Genomic DNA, 21509 nt, shown 5'->3' on the forward strand with positions numbered 1-21509 from the left:
GATAAGAAAAATATATATTAATACAAGGCTCATTTTTGAGACGAAGAAGTCTTCGTAAATAAGTATTTATTAAAAATAATTTTGTACATTTTTGATTGACATCCACTAATGTTTACTTCGCCATACGGTGCATTCACACAGCAGTTAACTTTTGTGGAGCAACACTGTGCCACACGGGAACATTAGGTAAACTATACTTAAATTATGTGAATAATGTTACTACTGTGAAACAGGATAGGCCATACACACCGAAGTGATTCCAATCATATCCCCAAACAGACCCTTGTTTGGAACACGCAAAGAAGGTAAGCGGAAATATTGCCGTCCCAAGAAAACGACGTACAGTTGCAAAGTGAATCGGAAAGACTTGGAGCGAAGTAAACTAGGAAGCTTGAACTAACGTGATGGAGAGTCACTGTGGACGCCCTAGGACATTTGTGGTCACTTGTTACCATTCGTTCATTATTACTCGAATCTTCAACTTTCGACAGCATTCCAATTGCGCTATACATTCAACATATATCAACATCTACAGGCTACTGACGTGTCGCTATGGAAGTCAAAGAACTATAATCATATAGTGACAGCAAGCTTTCTCGTTTTAATATGAAAAAAAGGCTCAATCTGAGTAGGTACAACTTATAAACCAAGAGGACAATATAGTGGGAGTGAACATTTCTCTCATGACTTACATATTGATAGAATTTTGAGTCATATTCTGAGAGTTATTTTCTAACTAATCAGTGCTAAAATCGTTAAATAGATGCGAACTTTAGAAAGTTTCCTAATGTTATGGAAGGAATATCCGTTAAGTAACGTATGAGAATGTTGACTGACTGACTACGTTGCTGACTACCTCTTGGAAGCGTTGATCTACAAAAAGTAACCGCTGTGTGGATCCAACGGTACGATTTCGTTTTTGTGCTTTGTTTCTCGGATTATCTTATAATTGTTGGCATGATATTATCATTAGACTAACCTCATATCCAGCTCGTTTGTGTATCCGTTAGACACGAAGGTATCATCATAGTCTGGCAACGAGTACTTGGTTCGCCTCATCATTAACAGTTTAGGCATGAACTGGAGGAAGACTTTCTTCATCCATGGAGACATCGTATGCGTAGAGGGGGACCTAAGAATAATATCTTTTAGTTCCAAATTTAAAATTATGATTTGCAAAGTGCTTTAGTGAAGAAAGGGGAGACGTTAAAAAACATGCAATGCTTTTCGATAAAATATGCAAAGTATTGCAGTGTTAATGTGGCGAATGCCTGACAGTTGAAATGATTCATGTTGCAATGCAATGTGACTACTAACATTACTATACACATATATATCATATATGCGTTTTATGAGCTGCAATTAGTTGTCATTTTTATGTATTTGAAAACTGACTCGAGATTGTTAAGACATTTCAAATGATTTCTAAATATTCTGTATTATTTATACATAACAACTTCCTAAATATTCTTATTTAATATGTTTGCGTCTCATCATCATCAAATCATACACCGAATGCTGAACATTCGGTGTATGATTTTTAATCCATATATATCAATTCAAAACTTCACTTATTTTGAAGTTTCATACACTTTGTCCAATTTTCCTTTTAATAGTCATAGTGTCTTTTAACAGTCCTGGGTTCTATTTAAAGCATCAAATCATTATAGATCTATATATTATATACGTAGATATATGTGCTTCGTGGCTTCTTGAGCCATATACTTAAAGGAGGCTAAAAACTAATTGTACATAACTAATCTAAAAGTTATTACAACTATAAATTAGTATTTCCAAATAAGCAAAAACGTATTCAATTTAGAGTATAAAACTAATGAATGGCTCTTAAATTTTATGTCCCATAATAATATTTTGAACAAGCTGGTTATTCGGGGTTGAAATTACAAAACCATTGTATTTCATACAATCATTATTCTATTTAAGCGTAACACCCACACTCTATAAACGTATCAGCAAATAGTTTAAGAGCTAAACGTCTAATATAACACAAATTACCATTTCAAACCAAAAATCGAGAATCAATTCAAGTTCACTAACATTTTAACTAAATCCACTCGTTTTAAAAAGAGATTTCTACCGAGAGGATGCAGCATGGGTACTGTTTTAAATGCTAAATCGCCATATTCTACTGAATTACGAATCACCAATTTATATTTCAAATCACCGTCGCCGTACTCGATAATCTCAGGACCGGTGTTAACCGTTTATTATACTGTTCCACCTCTTGGACTAAACGTAAATACACAGTAATACCTCGTTAGGCTGTTCACGACAAGTTATGCCTGTGATAATTGCTGCTATCACAAAATCTGCCATTATTCCTACTAAAGCATGTTAGCCACAATATTGGGTATAATATTTCACGAATAACTGGTCAACATATTTATATGCTACATGTTTTCGATGTTTTTATTTTAATATAGGAGATTATTACGTACAATAAACGTATTCTATATAGTTAAATCAAATATTATTTATACATATATGTACCTATGTACATATATGTATAACAACCAAGGCAATCGCTCTAGGCCACTGCTACTTCACGACAACGCTAGACCAAACACTGTACAATAGACAGCTGCAGACCAATGATAAGACATTTACCGTACTCCCCGGACCATGCTCGAATAGATTACCAAATTTGGACAACTTCTTGCAAGGTAAAAAATTCAACTCTGATGGGGCAGTCGAATGCGCCTTCAAAGATTATATTGATGATTTTAAAATGTCAATAGTGCATAGATAGCAATGATACATACTCTCTCTAAGCAAAAATCTACTTATTGTTCTTCCCATACAAAACTCCAATTTAATTTGTTAGGACATTTGTGTACACTATGAACGTCCATAAATTTAATTAAGAATCTACGCAATATAGCTGTACTGAGTGTACAGCCTTCGCTCGTATGTCACATTAAGAAATTGTTGAAATAAAAATAAAATGTTGGTGTAATGAGTCCTCCTACTCCTTACAAGTATCTTGTAAAATACAAATGTTACGATGAATAGTAGCGGTGTAGAGTTTATTGCCAGATCTTCTATTTTGTCTTTCTGACGTGATTTTTTAACGGTCATAATTGTACAAAAGTTATTGTTTTTTTTTTCTTCAAATAATGTAGTTACGATTCAAGAGAAATTGAACAAGAAACTTGGTATTTTCTGAATCTATCAGGCTTCAACAAACTATTATTATAGCAATATTAGTAAAATGAAAAGTAGTTATCTACTCCGAGTAGACCAAACCAAATGAAAATAACAATGAATGTTAGGATTTATGTGGCAATTTGAATCGCTGCGTACAACCACGCCAATTTATGTACTTCATTAATTTTTATGTTCGACGCTGAATGCAGATTTGTTTTGAATTGAACACACAAAACCGAATATAGCTTGTTATTAAATTTTCACGCAGGATTTTAGATTTCATATGAAATGAGGAAAAAATGCAAGTGCAGCTATACAGGGTTATTTTTAAAACTTGTCGCATAGATATAAACCCTTAGACTATAATTTAAAAAATACTTGCTGTACCTGCTTTATAAACATAATACATTATATAAATACTTAAATGTGAACAAAATACGAGCAAGCTGCTTTTCAAAATAATCCTGCACGTAATAATAACACGTGCATTCAATAAATGAATATCTCAATGTGTAATAACTTATATTCTCTCGACCAGTTATGGCATACCATGTTACAAAAGGGGTAGATTTATGACCAAACTATTTTACGCATTCTGTGCTAGATTTTATTATGCTACGTCGATACGTACGTTTGTGTTTCTCATTGTCTCATTCGACTAAACTGTGTAGATCTTCCAAGCGACTTAAAGGGTTTCTATGAGGGTAAAGTCTTAGCAAAATCCGTGCCTAATTTGCAATTCACTTACCTGAAGTGCACATTAAGTACCAGGACTGTCATCCATACGCTAAGCGATACCAGTACCATGGTGAACAGCAAATACTTTCCTAACAGTGGTATCGCGAGGGAAGTCGGCGGTATGATCTCCGCCATCAGCAGGAAGAACACCGTCAATGATACCAATATTGAGATGCTTAACGATATCTACGAGAGAGAAACATTACCTGAAGTGGACGTTAACAATGCATACTGTGACCCACACGCTGAGAGAGACGAGGATCATTGTGAATAGCAGATACTTCCCGAGCAAGGGGATCGCCAGGGATGTTGGCGGGATGATCTCGGCCAGACCGAGGAAGAACACTGTGAGGGACACCAGGATGGAGATGCAGAGCGAAATCTAGGGGAGAGAAGTCCTTTTTGAATTATTGTCAACTGTTTATTGTCTTTCCATTTAAGATTAAATTCATTTTATCGGAACTAAAGTTCTCACGCAAAATTTGTTTCGCGTTACGTGAAAATCGACTATAACAAAAGTGTAATTGCTTTATATTGAATGGAAACGTTTACTTGTTAAAATTAGCATATAACAATGGTAGGCGGTGATTTCCGTTGTATATATGTTGTATAGTAAACGCTTCAGTTCAATAAAAACTATGTTTTATTTAATATGAGCTATTGTCAAGCATGAGTCTATTATTAAAGTGTGTACGTTTGATAAAGCATTTGACTGTATATAACAGCTCGTTTATCATTTTACGCTGAGAAAAAAATAATTGTAACCAAACGAAAATATTTTATACTAAAGTTCTACCATCAAAAGTATTAATCGCTTACATATGATGTTTGTGTCAAATATGAATAGAAAATTCGATAAAAAGATCTTTCGTCTAATTATTGAAAGTCTATATCTATATTGAAGGCTATATATATATAGAAACTTATACTGGCGCTACAACCTTTATTAGGTCTGGACCTCAGATTTCTGTATCTGTTTCATGATCATTTATTAATCTATGAGGCAAATAGGTGATCAGCCTTCTGCGCCAGACGCACGCCGTCGCCTATTTGGGTCTAAAGCAGGCTGGTTTCCTCACGATGTTTTCCTTCACCGTTCGAGCGAATGTTAAATGCGCACATAGAAAGAAAGTCCATTGGTGCACGGGGCATGAGATCGTACCCACGACCTCAGGGATGAGAGTCGTACGCTGAAGCCACTAGGCCAACACTGCTCATGATGTTTGAGTCAAATATGTATAGAAAATTCGATAAAAATATCTTTCGTCTAGTTACGCGCAAGGCTTTTGAAGGCTGACATTTATAGTAACTTATAAGTAACAATATAACAAGACACCTTATAGCGCTAAAAGGTTACTACGGGGGATATATCTATTGAGTTATTTTGAAAATATGATAATAACCAGTGGAACCCATGCTTGATACTTGATACATAAGAATTTTAGGTTAGGATTCAGAATCAAAATGAAACGCTATGTAAGACTCTTGTAAATCAAAAACAATCTAAATGAGACATACGGAAGTTATACTTAGAGCTTAGGCTCGACTAGCTTACATCAACCCTACAAGATTCCTAAAGTTCCGATAAAATCATAATAATATTTATTTTATTTATTAAATAAACGGTAACGACGTTTAATATTTTTTTAATCAAACATTTTTTAGTTAAGACATTATTTTTCACATTTAATAAATATTGGTGTTATTTACAACTTCACAATATTTAAGTTAGACTTGGAAAGACAATAGTCTTGATAAGCCAAATGATACAAATGATGCTATCACATCCACATAACTAGCTAATGAATCAAAAAAGACTCTATATGGAATAGAGAATGGAAAATGGATGGGATATGGAATAAACATGCTCGGCTTTCATACTAAAAGACACCAAAACATAATATATGCGTTTTACACTTCTTCCTATCTTATTATTGATCTACATTTATAATCTTTGGTGTGTGATGGAAATAACGTTTAAACGACAAACATAAAATAGTCCAAAAGTTTTAAATTAATATAACAAATCATGATAATATTTATTTATTAGTCGAAATACTATATATAATATAATGGATGTCAGTGCCAACATATCTTTTACGCGTAAATGTTGACTAGTAACCTTTTTTGATTTGACTTTATTTGACACACGGAAGCCATACATAGCCTCGACTGTGAATATGTATAGCTTAAATATTTATTTTCAATTTAATGTTCAAAACAATAAATGAAAGCGTTATTTTTTATGTATATTTTTGTATACTGGCATAAAAATGAAAACACAAGTTACCTTGCATTAATGGAAGAAATTACCGATGATTAAGATTAAATTAATAATTATCAATTAAATATAATTATGTCAAAGTATAATACTTTATTTGACACATAGAAGCCATACTTAGCTTCGACTGTGAATCTGTTTTGTCTAAATATTTTATTTTAGATTGTGTCACTGTATTTTTTCTTTATATACTTGAATTTAAATATTACGTTCTTCCATTAATGCAAGCAAACTTAAATATAACTAATTAATTTAAAGTTTTCATATTCGTTATGACATCATGTTTATTTATTGCTTCGAAAGCGTGGTCACGAATTTAGCCGGTGCAAAATAAAATTATTTAAACGACAACGATACTTTTATGTAGACAAAAAGTATAAAACGCATAACGAAGTAACAATAATGTTATAGTGATGTATTTACAAGTATGTTTTAAATAATCCTTGTCTCTTTAATTTTATATCCAGTAATCTGTTAATAATTTTCGTTTCATTATAAAAATTTCCTTTGAGAAATGCAATTGTTAAACTTAGATTGACTTATGTATATGACATATAGTAAACTATATAATGGAGTGTCTGCTACTGATTTGGTGTCTTTTATTTTGTGTACAGTCGTGACGATAAGTTTGAAGTAGAACTTGTGTGCCAATTATATATTTTTAAATTACGTACATTGCCTACCCTAGCTTAATGTTTCAGAACTTTATTTCTGTTTTTATTTACAGCATAATCTGGTATGATCTATAACACATTAACAATAATTAGTTAAGGAAGAAAGTTCGTTAAGCCCCACAATAATATTTTGTGTGCTCCATGTGTCATGTACGATTGGGACTCGCAAACTTATGTTAATTTTAACGGTGCCTTTTGTTGGTACGATCTGTTGATATTTAGATTACCAAATATTACCACCATTAATAGCTGTGATTATGAATGAATGTGTAATATGGGTTCTAAAACACCTCGTATTCTTTTAATTAATTACAAATGAAGCTGTTACACAAGTTCCCTTCGTGATAATTTGGACAAACATCAAAACAAACATCAATAGCCAATTGTCACGACGTAATTACCTTTTCTCCCGAGTCTGAAGGGAGATAAAAGACAAGCACGGTAAGGAATGTGAGGCCCACACATGGAATGATCAGGTTCACGGTGTAGAAGAGTGTCTTTCTGCGCATTGTCAGCTTAAACGTTATATCTGAAACAAACGGATGTATTTATATCGTGTGAAAAAGGATCATTAGCTTACACTAAATGTTTAAGTCTTGCATATTTTTCGAAAGAACCGCAACAAATCAACTAGCTAAGGAAGCTTAGGTACTAATTATATATTATTATTCGATTTAATCATATTTAATTATATGTCGCGAGAGAGGAAGCCGCTGAACGGGGTTCGGTGAAAATGTCTAGTCGTTACCCGCCATCATAAAGTCGGCCTAGTAGCCTAAGCGTGCAACACTACATTAACACTTGCTTCTATAGTGAATGTAAATATCTCGAAGAAACCGACATATATGATCAATAACTAACCATTAATGGAATGCATTAACATCTATTTTCGAAAATCGTTTTCCATTGTATAAGGAAATTGTGATTCAAGATTCAGTAAAACTGATCTGTTCCGGTATAATTAAATATTTGGTACATCATTGTTTTTAATGATCTTTATTAATTCAGCAATATGTAACTCGTTTTTATTTTATACATTTTGATGTACCAAATGCGGTGTCGGGATAATCTAATGATAGTGATCACTGAATGCCCAAAGAGTTATATAGAGAATATTTTATTTTTATATACCAAACGCGCATCATGGAATACAACGAAACCGAAAACTAAGTGACACTCACCTAAATAATTATACTCTAATTTATAATTCCGTAGAATTCTGACAGTTATCATTCAATACAATCTGGTTGTATTATATATACTACTTGACATTAAAAACGACATAAAAATAAACCCTCTAGTTTAAAAAAATATTATTTTATGTTTACAGAAGAGATTCCTTTTCGGTCGACTCTTAATTAAATAATAAACTAAGAGATCAGAAAAACAAAAGATGACGAAATTATACTCTAGCGTGTTACAAACGTCGTCGCTTATAGTATGCTTGTAGAAAGTACGCTAGAATTTAGGTTCGTCGTCTTCGCCGTCAAAGAAGTGATTGAAAAATATTATTTTAGCCTGCTAAGGTTGTATAATCAATCATTGTATAGTCGTTTTGATCGCCGCCGTCTGTGAGTAATGGCTGAACACGTTGTGGAGGAAAAACTACATATCAATCATCAGATAGGAACCTCGATAGGGAAGTGAAGGAGAATCCTGAGAAACTGTTTCTTCTTCAGGTGTATCCATATATGACCTATAAGTAACTGTATAGGCATTGGCTGTGTCTAAACTTCTCGGAGATATATCTCTTCGAATGGAACCGTTATCTGACCAATTTTAAAATGTGGACTGTCTGTGCTACAAATGCAGTTTGCATGCAAGATACACAAACACACAAGCCTCCTTACAAGTTAAATATTTGGTTAATGTCAGCTAACATTTTATTTTTTTTAAAGGTTACTAAATAGGGAATTAATAGCTGATGCCAGCTAAAGAATATATCTTTGTTCGTGTATATGTAGTATTTTATTTTTTATTGCCGTCAAATGGGTCAAATTTTCTCTTTTTCGGTGGAGAACTTTTTTATTAGCAACACTTATAAAATGTAAGAATTCTACGGAATTAAAAATCAGAGTATAAATTTTTCATTCAAAGACGGATATGTTTCTATTCACATCATAGAATAAACACAATTTGCGTGCATTTAGTCTCATTAAGCATCTACTAAGAATAGAAAAGACTTCAAGCTACTATTACACAATTAAATTTCAATTAAAATCCTGGCTACTTGGATTTATGTTTCTGGGCTCTTAACAATAACATATAGTTGTTATATACACAAAAAATATGACAAATGTCTTTTATGCCTACCACGATAACATCTTCAGAAAAATAGTCAATGAAATGTAAAGTTCTTTCTTAGTATTTTCTTTTGTTAAAATAGCTTTTACATATTTAAAGAAAACATTTTTTTACCGCTTGAATCCGGTAAAAAAATGTTTTCTTCTGTTCTATAATACATATATTATTATAAACTTATAATTATTTTACACAATTTTAAATTTCTCCCGACGTTTCGCGTGCTTTACAGCGTGGTCACGGTGTCTGAAGACAAAAGGTGTTAAATGTCAAAAAGTATCACAGCTGTAGAGAAAGTTGTATTATCTGTATTTATTTCCCCGGAGTTGATATCGACTAAAATATGACGGGTTTTTGCTGAAATGATTCACGGTGTCCTCTATTATTTGTCTTGGGGTTTTAATTTAAAATTATGTAAAATAATTATAAGTTTATAATAATAAATAGCTTCAATCCGGTAAAAAAGTGTTTTCTTTAAATGCTTCTTTCTTTTCAATTTACCTTCTATTGTTAAACTTCTTACCAGAAAAGGGTTCAGGGCAACATGGGTAGTACTCTTCATTTCTCGTTGCTGGAACTTCGAGTATATCCCACTCCACAGACAGATAAAACTCACTCAAATCTATACCAACGTGAACCAAACTACTGCCCGGAGATTGATCCATATGTTTGAGGTCCACCTGAAATTGTTATTTAATATTAATAATAATTTAATTTTCCAAATCTTCTATCCCGGAGAATCGGAAAATAAAGGCTGCATTAAAATGAAGTTTCCAAGTAAATATATGGAGTCCGAAGACATATAAGAGACAAAAACGTTCCAATAGCAGAAAATACGAGAGAAGGTTGATAAAAAGTTAATTAGTTATACATCTCCTTTGTTGAATATATATAAAACAAAAAATACTTTTAATTAAAGCTAAATTATTATTAATAAATCATTATATGATAATAGTAAGCCAAATTAAGTATTATGTTTGAAGTTATACTTTTTTTGCCGCGTTAGGGAAAAATGATTATAATAAAATTTTACGATGAGCGTACACACCGTCACAAAAAACCGACAACCTAGTTAAATATAGCCAACATTTTAGTACTTTTTCGATATTTAAATAAATTATGTTTAACTAGATAATGCGTTATAATAAAACTTTCAATGTATTAAATACCATTTTTATATTGTTAGTGTCGTCGTCAAACGTAGAATAAAACTTTAAAGATTTTTATCTTGTTACACCGAAGAAGTATAACTTACACACGTTATAAGTACACACATTTTTTTTTTAACAACTCAATATAATTTTCGGTCATCATGGCACAGAGCCTACGCTCTGATTGGCCAGTGCCTTATCCTTAAATTTTGATTTATTGTGTTACTAAGCCATATGATATACTTTTGAAAATATTACCTGAGCCCCATTATACGTCCAGGAACCAAACTTCATGAAGCATGTCTGCTCGTCGAAGGGGAAGTACTCCACGTTAATCTCACAGGACGACTTGTAAATAGCAGGCGGCTTCCAATTAACTTCTCCAGTGTATTTTAACGTTGCCTTTGTCATAAGTGTAACCTTTAAAATATTATTAACAGGAAATTGAATTAACTTTTGCTTTAGTGTACGATTGTAGATGTAAAAAATACATTCAACTTTTTATATAGTGTTTGTTGCCCCATGCTTTGTTGGGAGCATAAAGTAAAAGACAAAGATACCTCATAATTTCCATCCCAATTGTTATACAGCACTATGTCTGGTAACCAGATGTGTTCCGAGGGTACGTACAACATCTCAACACCGCCGTAGTCATCCGGGTCCCAGGTTAACTTGTAGTCCTGCCATTTCTAAAATCATTGACATTCCTTTTGAAAAATCAATAAATGATATCATGCATTCTCCCTATTTGGATTTGGAAATAAATATTAATTTATCATTGAATATCGCAAAAAATCTATATTAATAATCTTAATATTATATAACGAAAACCAAAAAGCGTTGCAAATTTTTACCAATGAACTGAATGAAATATATTTGTTTTGATTGGATTAGTTTTTTTAAAAATTTTTAACAATGAGACTGTACGATACGTCAAAATATTTTAGAAATTTACCTGTTCAACCCACAGATTGGTTGTCATGACCTGATTCTTTAAATTCACCTCCATAAGTTGAGATAACTTTAGACCAAGCCTTACAGTTAATATGTCACTAACATTCATGACTGGACGAATAAGCCTATTATAATTACTGAGAAGATCATCGTAGAGCCGCTTCACATCTGGGTTTGCCTCTAATAGCTTTACACCTGTAAAATTTAAAAAAAATTACGATAATTTAGGTAAAATCTAGGAAAAGCTTTAGAATATTTTAAAATAAAACATATTGACGACCCAATCCAAATATTTTTAAAGTACTAGACAATTTAATACAATCCACAAATGTTAAAATCGAAGTTTGAATTCGATTACATGGGAAATTTCTGATGAGACATTTTTTAATACAATATTACTAAACCAGTAAGTAGTTGTTTCCGTATTCAGCCCCTTAATGAATTTGTGAAGCAAGTACTATAGACATAAGACATTTTAATGGGCTCTTATTAGTTATTATTTTGACTTACCCCAGCAATTGTTTATGACATTAAACAGAGACCACACAAAAACAAACTTCATCTTAGTAAAATTAGTACAAATGCATTCTACTGTGCTATTTTAAGGTTAACGACCAATCTTACATAGAAATCTACACTGTTGCGGGAATATAGTGGATTGAAAATTCTAAGGATAGGGATGGCAAAAGACCAAAGCGCATGCGTAATCAATAGCTATTTCCCGCCCTTTTCAGATTTGAAATATGAACTCTATGGTACAACACTTCACAAATTTCAAAGTACAAATTCAATTCTCAATATAGATATATATATTGAAGATTGTATTATTATATTAATAATCGCCACTTATTTATAAAAAAAAGAAACTAGTTAACCCGACGAATAGTCAATAAAGTCATGTTACAGTTTAGCTGAACTTAACTTATGATTTGACGAAAGTAATACAATGAATTCAAAATAAGTTTTAACTTCACTTCTCTCACCGAATTGCAGCTTGACATATTTTCCTTAGTTTACACAAAATACAGCCAAGTTGGAACTCCAAAACATTGAAAAAAAATTTGCTGCCACAAAACAAAACTACGTCAAATGTTTTGTATAAGGTAGTTCTGCACACAAATCTCTTCTCTAATATGTATTATAGAAGACAGTTTTCATTTTAATTTTGTTTAACTATCTATATATAGCTAAAAATTACTAGACTGATTAAAAAAATATTTCATTGTCTACTTAAAATTAATTACTTTTCAATACCTGTACAATTTTTAAATTTACTTATGTCGGACATTCCACGGTAATGATGTTACGAATTTAAAAATGTACTTTCGAATTTATACTTTAGCCTCAATAACATGTGGTAATCATGATATTAAATTGTAGCTGATATGACACGTTTGTCGGTTTACCATAGCAGTGCCATCGATCAGTACGATTACTTACTCAATCCAGTCGAAAAGTATCGACATCTGTTAGAATCTTTTGGAGTTAACAAATAATTGTGACTGTCAATTAATTATAGACAAATAATTTGTAATAAAATAAAATTGCGACTATAATTAAAGATCTAAGCTTATCCTATCTCTTAAGTTGGACCAGACTGCTCACCAATGTAATTAAATGTGCCAATTTAATTAAAAATCGGTTAAGTAGTTTAGGAGTCCATTGCGGACAAACATCGTTACAGGAGATTTATATATATTAAGATAGAGAAGAGTAGTAATGACCTCTAAATTATCTTCTATTCACCTACGGCTACCTCCGTGATGAGTTAAAGACGAACATTTACCCACACAAAACAGTTGATATTTATTTCAATTAATTATTCAATAAATCAATAACGTTTTCCTGGTGCACATTCATTTATTACAAAATTATGAACAATGACACACGCAATTCGATTATAAAAGACTATAGCTGACCGACGCGACGCGGACGTTGTTCGCGTGAGCAACCGCAACAGGTATAGTTATAAGTATCGAATAAAGACGGCTTTGTTTTGTACGTATATTAAGGTAGCAGCTTAAATAAATCTTGATGTTAACATACTTTAAATTGATGCAATTAGACTGATCGTGTTATGGCGGGATCCATTATAATATCTTGAATACAAGTGGTATTTTGAATATAGTACAATATACGTACGTACAGTTTTTAAAAGTAATTTATATTAATTAATTTCAAAGTACCTAGTCCAATCATAAGTTCTGTTACAAATATAAATATATTTTTTTAATGATGTAATATAATTTAATCAAAATTAATACTAAGATATTTATTAAGGTTTCAGCAAAAAAATATATTTTTGAATTGACCTGGCTTTTATACAGGCCTTTAATCAGTTTGGCCACGAATATATGGATTTACGCACTGTTTCCAAGGGAAATATCGCTACTGCTTGCTCCAGATTTTTGAAGAGACTCACTGTCGCCATGTCGTTTAGAGCAGGTCATGTCCTCTTAAACTGACCATAATTTGAACTCTAAAGGGCTGAGGTCTGGGTTAGATGAGGGCCAGTCTTCAGTTCTCATAAAGTCCGGAACGTAGGTTTCAAGCCAGTCTTGGGTAGTTCGTGCCTTGTGACCAGGTACGGAATCCTGCTGGATAGTCCATGGTCTATTTGAATATGGTCCAAGACGGTATCTTGATACACTTTGGCTGAAGTTTTTAACTCGTTTTTCATAAAAATGTAGTTTTGTGACTGCTTGATAAGACAAGCTCCACCAAACCATCATTGACGCAGGAGGATGACCACGTTGTACCTTTCCGACCACGTGAGCGGCTTCTTTAGAACTGTGAGCGTACCTTTTATCATTTTGCTTATTCAAAATGATCAAACGTCCAATCGTAAAAAAATCATCCGTAAATAAGATATGCTTTTCACCTGCGTATCGTTTAAGAAGGCGTTTTTATCCATCCACTCTCTTTAGTTGTAAAAATTGATTTAGGGCATGTCCTCTACATCGACGATAAGCACCGAGCTTCATGTCTTGTTTTATAATACGCATCAGAATCCTAGCGGGAATCTTCAATTCTCGCGATAAGATTTTTTGCTTCCTAATGATGTTTCGACGAATGCTGTTAGCATTAACAGTCTTTGTAGTTCTAACAGCACGCTGCCTTGATATTTTCTGGTTTTTGAACCGACAAAGTGTTGTTGTATCCATTGATAGTACGGTATACGAACATACGGCTGATACCAAGCTTTTGAAGTGTCTGGGATATGGCCGACGGCTCCATATCCACTTTGTACAAGGCGATCACTGCAACCTTTCTTTACCAGCCCATTCCATATTGTAATTTGATAATGAATACGAAAAAATATGTGAAATGATGCAAAATATTGTCTTCCAAATTTAAAATAATTAATATCTTGATAAAAAAGAAAAAATCGGTATCGGTATTTATGGCCAGACTAGTCAGTATACGTATTGTTTATAGTACAGCCAGGAAAGGTACATAAATGATTACTTTTTATGTTAATCGTTTTTTCAATACGTATATATTCCTATTGATATACATCAAACTTCATATGATGGACATATTACATCGTCGTGATACATATTAATTACTATATACATTCAAGTTTTCTATATAATCTAAACCGTTACTGTTCATAAAAACAAATAAGTCCAATCCAAAGGGACCGTTTGCCGTTTAATTTTCCCTGGCTATGTGACCATTTTGTATCAAAGGGGGCTAGACAATGGGGAGGAGGACGATATTTTATTTATTAGAAATAGTAAAACATACTTAAATTTATAGAATTTTAATTTGCGTCACATGTACCGCGTATATAATTACTTTAAAGTAACGTATAGATAAAATCAACTATGTCAATCTCATTAAATATACATTAGGATGGTTTGTAATAATTATTCAGACATACATTAAACAAGATTTATTGACTTTGATAAACTAATTTACCTAAATATAACGCTATGAAGCGTAGACTTTGTGCAGTGCTACGAAAGTGCTACGAAAAGCAATATTTTAACTACTGGAGAACTGGTAATTAGGTATTCACTTATTATTTAAGAATCTGAAATGACATATTGTTTAGGTAATATAGTCCGCTAGTACCTTTGTGTGGATAATGCAATTTCGTATTGACGCTTAAATTGGACTAGAATACCCGGAGAATTAATAGTGATCAATTAGTACTATTCGAAGACCTTATTGTTCGAAGACGCCAGGGTATCGAGCTGGAAAGGATAGCATTTTTATAGGGATGATAAATGCGATCAAATCCTGAGGAAACCAGCTGAATTAAGTCCTCCACAACCAACCCGAGAATATTAGTTGTCATCCACATAGCAATGAACGTTGCTTGACGTATTACGTTGCTTGCAGTATTTATTGGTTTTAAGTCGTAATACGCACTGTCGACAGCGACCTTGATATTCCGATGAGCCAAAAAATCTAGAGATCCATTTGCACAATTTCAATTTTCAATAAGCCGGAAGTTTTCAGAGAATTCCCTTGTGGCAATTGAATGGCATTATATGATAATAATATGGTGTTTTTTAAATAACTTAATAAACTGCAACTTATCCTTATTATTTTTCATTATTATCTGTTAGTAATTTCTTCTTTCAGTTAGTTTGTATCAGGAATCCTCTCCTCCAAGGCTTGCCATGTTTATTTTATTGTGAAGCCCCTTCTATACAGACACGGCGTTAATGTTTCACATTCATATTGTTTTATCGTATAATAGTTTATTTAATTAATTTTGTAAATTTAATGTTTATATTTCCTAGGAGCAAGATGGTTTCCACATTAGCAGAGTGGGGCTACTATGGCGTATTTAAATATATTTGTCGATTTTCCCGCTTCTTTGGTATATTTCCGTTCAAAATGTCACCTGAACCAAAAGTCTCAACGTGGCAAAAGTACTATGGATTATTTATCATCCTACCATGGATACGTATGTGTAATATTAATATAATTTTAAACAGTTTAAATTCAAAATAAAATGTAAAATATCCATGATTTTATATCTAAAACTAACTAACTAGTAAACGCATAGAAACCTCCTGGCCTCAGTCAGCGCAATTAAAAGATTTTATTTTATTGACGTAATATTAAAATTTATAAAACATCGTATTTAGAATGACTACATTTAAACTATAATTTGATACAAAAATTATTGTGTTTTTTAACAAACATGACAGTCTTATACCACTCTTATCAGTAAATTTGTCTTGCAAATCGAACTGCAAAAGGTTTTAGGTTAAAATAGGTCTAAACCTTTTAGTGCTGTAAGTCAAAGTTTTGTATTTTCAGAAATTATTTTCGTCTATTCAACATATAGAGAGATTATACACATTAAAGAAACCTCTTCTCACATTTCGAGTTTGCTATACATAATTTATACAACATCTTCACTATTGTGTGTAAATTTTGCTGTTTGGACTGCTCCAACCCGTATCTATTCCTGGTTATTGTGCTTAAGGAATATTGAAAAGGTACTCAACTTCTGCACAAAACGCCTCATATATATTAAATATTATAAAAAATATTTTTACAGATAATAGTAAGAGCTAAGAAAACAGAAGAAAAGGAATTGTTCAGATGTATTTTGTTAACTGTCTACTTCTTAACAATATTTTGTTGTATGATCACACATTCTTTGGATATGTGTAGGCAATTGAATAAATTGTCATACAGTAAGTTTTTTAACTATTTGACACTTATAAGATGTATGCCCTTCGCATACAACGTAATGCTTATACGATATTATGATTAGTTTAGGATGTTAGAGACAAACGCTTATAAAATAACAGAACGCTTATAAAATGCTTCGAGAACGGGACGGGACAGAAATATAATTTAAGATATGCTAATGACATTGTCCGTATCACCTCCACGTCCGTCGTTCCACAACTGAGCGTTTTTTTATGGCAATTTTTGCCACGCACCACCACTATGTGGAACCAGCTCAATGAAGTATTTCCAAAACAATTCGAATTAGGGAATGAAAAGAGCGTACCATATTTTAAAAGGCCGGCAACGCACTTGCGAGCCTTCTGGCAATGTGAGTGTCCATGGGCGGTATGTACTGTACTTAACATCTGGTGAGCCTCCTGCAAACATATGCACAATATTCGAAAAATTATGTATTTCGGTTTTGAACTTTCTAAAATAAGGTATATAATACATTACCAATATAAAACTTCTACACTCGCCCCTATCTTCTGCAAGCCGCAACGCCTGGCTAAGATTAATAAGGAACTTTACTTGGTATGACAAAATATAATTTTAAATTAATAACGACATTATATCCCAATCACCACGTCAATGCATTTCTATTAAATTAGGCATTTGTTTCAGTTTGCGTGTTTTATAAAGTTAACATGTCATTTTTTCATGGTATGTGTACGACCTGTGACTCGTTTTTATTCATAATACTAATATTTCGGGTACATACTGCTACTAAAATAATGAATGAAGAACTAAAAAAACTTCTGCATGAAGGAGGTATGTTTTTTATTGCAACTAGTGTTATTAACACACCTACGTACAATTTTATCTACCTCGTTGGTCCAGTCACATGTTTGACTTGACATTGCTAACTAACATATATAAGTATAATGTAAGAAAACGTATGAAAGACAGTAAAATGGCGCGGCCATAGATAAGAAGAAATGGCGCACTAATTAGCACAAAAAAATTAAAACTCTTTATGCAATTGATCTATACAATAGTATTGTGAAATGCAGTGATGTTATCATGAGACTTTTTGAAATATTGCTGGATTATCGTAAACGACTGTATACATATAAGTATTAAGAATTCTGATTTTAAAATTAAATTGATTTTCAAATACATATAACTCAAAATTAATTAATAAAAACCATCACAGAAGATATATAATGTATATATAGCTCAAGTCGGTATTTCAACAGTTACATTAAATAATTAAAATAAATCAGAACGAAAGTATGTAAAGTGGTTACGAAGTTTATATTTTTATTGATAATGTAATTCTTACAGACGTGGATAAAAGGCCAATTTTGCGAAACAATTACATGATTGGGTCTAGCTTTAAAGGTAAATTAATGAATATAAATTATATCTTGATTTAAACCCTTTTAGCAAATTTGTATTATTAATTACATACATTCATGAAGATTGATAATAAAAATATAATCTATCTGGTGCTCGTTCAACGAATAAGTATCGCAATACAGCCAGGAAATGCTGCCAGCGGTAAAGACACACTGCCACAGGGAACCAAAGAACTATACTAACTGTATTTGACTATTTTATAATCTATTTTCTTTGTAATATTTAAAATAATTATAATATTATGGGAACTATTTTTCAGCATACAAGCGCAGCTATGGAGCTGAAAAAGTACGCGAACTTACTGACGCGTATATGACAATAAGCGAAGTAATTAAGACAGTGATGGAAACAGGGGAAGTAGGCATTTTTTTATACATTATGTCTAAACTTGTACGATTGATGACTAGGGTCTACAACTACGCTCATTGGCAGTTTGCGTTCCAGGACATGACTTTTGGTAAGTAGGTATAATAGACTTAATATTGTCTTTTGTTAACATAGGTTTTACACATTGAAAGAAAATACTATTTAACCGGATTGAAGCTATGTATTATTATAAACTTATAATTATTTTACATTATTTTTATTTTTTCCGACCACCGTTTCCGTTTCACGACCACGCACGCTGTAAAGCACGCGAGTAGTAGTAGGTATAAAGTAAGAAATAATGTGGAACCAGCTGCGAACTGAAGTATTTCCGAACCAATTTGACCATCGGTCCTTCAATAAAAGAAATCCAATACTTAAAATGCCGGCAACGCACTCGCGTCTATGCGTGGCGGAATCATTTAACTTCAGAAGAGCCTCCTCTTACCCGTTTACCTGTTTAATCTTCGAAACGGTTCGTAAGTGGATGTGTTCCACGTACCTTAATCGACCTTATAGATGAATTATCATGTACAAACTACCTTTGAAGTTGAAGTTTCAATGTGATTAAACAATCCAAGTCATTGAAAAAATGATGACAATTGTTATAATCTCTAAATAAGATATTTACCCCCTTTCGGCTCTTTTATGTTTACGCTGTGATGAAAAGTGACAGATGAGTACTTCTATTACTACTTCGGTTTATTTTTTATGAATATAAGAGTTGGGCTTCATGAATAGCGACGCAAATCCCCCTTACATATTATGACAAATTACGAGTGTGTTCAACGTCAGGTCACACATGTGATGGTTCAAGCCTTAGCTCAAACAGAGTCGAGACTCGAGAGTGCGAACTATTACTCCTGCGTGTGAAGCTTCAATACGATTTTGATATACGGTCGAACTTATACCTTGTTTAATTTATAGACTACCACATCATACTTTCAAGCATGATGGAGATATTCTGGTGTACACAAACCGTTGTAAAATCATTTCTTTATTGCGAGGGACCTCATCAAATTCACAGCATGGTATGTATTTACGAATCTGACGAAGATGAACTTCCTAAATAGTTTATGCCAATATGGTGTTTATTTAACAGTAATTATAGGACCACAATGTTGGTAGTATCATAAAAAAACATTAAACTCCTATGATAACCAAAAAAACAATGGCTATATAACTTTTAAGGTTTAGGCCTCAAATGTTTATCTGAAGCAAACTAGGTGATCAGCATACCGTGACTGATACACACCGTCCACTTTTTGGGTCTAAAGCCGGCTTCCTTCACTGTACGAGCAAGTATAAAAGCTTAAATAGTCAGAAATTCCATTGATGCACACACTGAGGTTTGAACCTACGAGCTCAGCCACTACTGCCACTATTTTACTCTCTATAAAAATATTTTAGTTAAGAACAAAAAATTGTAAGTAAAGTTCAAATATTTAGTTACCTCATCAAAAATCCGGCCTGCAATAACATTTAAATTTGGAAGTGCCCCGACACAGTGATAACAGATGTTTAGGTTTACAGATGATAAATAATAATCTTGATGGTAAATAATAATCGATGGAGGTGTGTTGTGATGACTGCATTTAATTTAAAAATGCTTTTACCGTATCTTTCTCTAAATTAAATCTACATAGAACTGAAAAGTTCAGTTCATACATTATAAATACTCAAGGCTACGGCACCTGTACCGTTTAGTTCAGTTGTTAAGTATGTTGTTTACACAGGTAAGTGTAGTCAAGGTAATTTGTCCTTAAATAAACTCCAACGCCGTACGGCGTTAATCTATCAATTTTATTATTAGTTACATGTTTTGTTTTTACAATTGTTTTTCCTTTACGAACTAAAATAATATTTCAGTTGCAAGAAACTCAAGATTTAGTCTCAAAACTGAAGAAGAAATATCACGAGGATAATATATCAAATGAGCTCCATTTATTTCTTCGTTTGACGATGCTCAGTCGACCCACTTTTTCGCCGCTGAGCGTATTTACACTGAATAGGGGTTTAGTTGCTAAGGTAGGTATTTATTTTCAATTTGGTTTAATACGACGAATATACGACGAAATACGAACCACTTAACAATTTACTTTCATCTCATACAATTATCTAGATTTTTTTATAGAATTGGGGGCAAACGGGCAGGAGGCTTACCTGATGTTAAGTGATACCGCCGCCCATGGACATTCTCAATGGCAGAGGGCTTGCGTTGGCGGCATTTTAAGAACTGGAACGATGTTTTCTTGAAGGACCCGGAGGCGAATTAGTTCTACTTCAGTAGATAGGTGGTTTCACAAAATGATGGTGCGCGGCAAAAACTTCCTTAAAAAACGCTCAGTTGTAGAAGGACGGACGTCGAGGTTATACGGATGAAATTTCGTATTGTTCTAACGTCCGTTGATGAAACTACATAGGTATACTGAAGGATTCATATTTGATTACTTTTGCACGTGGAAAACAAAATTAGTATGACTCAAAGCATTAATTTTAGCTAAGTAAAACTATTAACTAACTACTATATATATATATATATATATACTATACAAATATTCGATATCGTATGTAAGTATAAAAGATGTTTTAGAATATCTGGGCTTTAAGGAAATTGAAAAGTTCTTTTTTTATCTTCAGAGCTTCGGAAAGTAAAATATATTTTTAAACTAAATAACAAAATGTTATTATAGTGCGATAGTCATAGTCAAAGCATTTAACTGAAACGACTAATTATACACGTGCCATTCTTAAACACACTAAAAGGTTTCAAAATTTAAGTGAAAGCTACTGGTTTTACTTGCAAAG

General features: G+C 32.7%; 1 protein-coding gene across 3 annotated transcripts in view; it reads right to left on the reverse strand.

Annotated features, from left to right (window-relative positions):
- Window positions 1–11908, reverse strand: part of LOC123706639 (acetylcholine receptor subunit beta-like 2) — a 52384-nt gene extending 40476 nt beyond the window's left edge. For 2 of the 3 annotated variants that reach the window (XM_045655911.1, XM_045655910.1), the window contains exons 1-8: window positions 11778–11908; window positions 11269–11462; window positions 10874–11002; window positions 10572–10733; window positions 9686–9842; window positions 7263–7390; window positions 3917–4092; window positions 980–1132 (exon numbers count right to left, since the gene is read on the reverse strand). In XM_045655911.1, the coding sequence (XP_045511867.1) occupies window positions 980–1132; window positions 3917–4092; window positions 7263–7390; window positions 9686–9842; window positions 10572–10733; window positions 10874–11002; window positions 11269–11462; window positions 11778–11829 (1151 nt within the window). In that variant the 5' untranslated portion in view covers window positions 11830–11908. Of the gene's footprint in view, window positions 1–979; window positions 1133–3916; window positions 4289–7262; window positions 7391–9685; window positions 9843–10571; window positions 10734–10873; window positions 11003–11268; window positions 11463–11777 lie in introns of those variants that run through there. The other variant, XM_045655912.1, reaches the window with a different exon arrangement.
- Between the last annotated feature and the right edge of the window lie 9601 nt (window positions 11909–21509).

Source organism: Pieris brassicae, chromosome 3 (genome assembly GCF_905147105.1).
Source record: "Pieris brassicae chromosome 3, ilPieBrab1.1, whole genome shotgun sequence".
NCBI lineage: Eukaryota > Metazoa > Arthropoda > Insecta > Lepidoptera > Pieridae > Pieris > Pieris brassicae.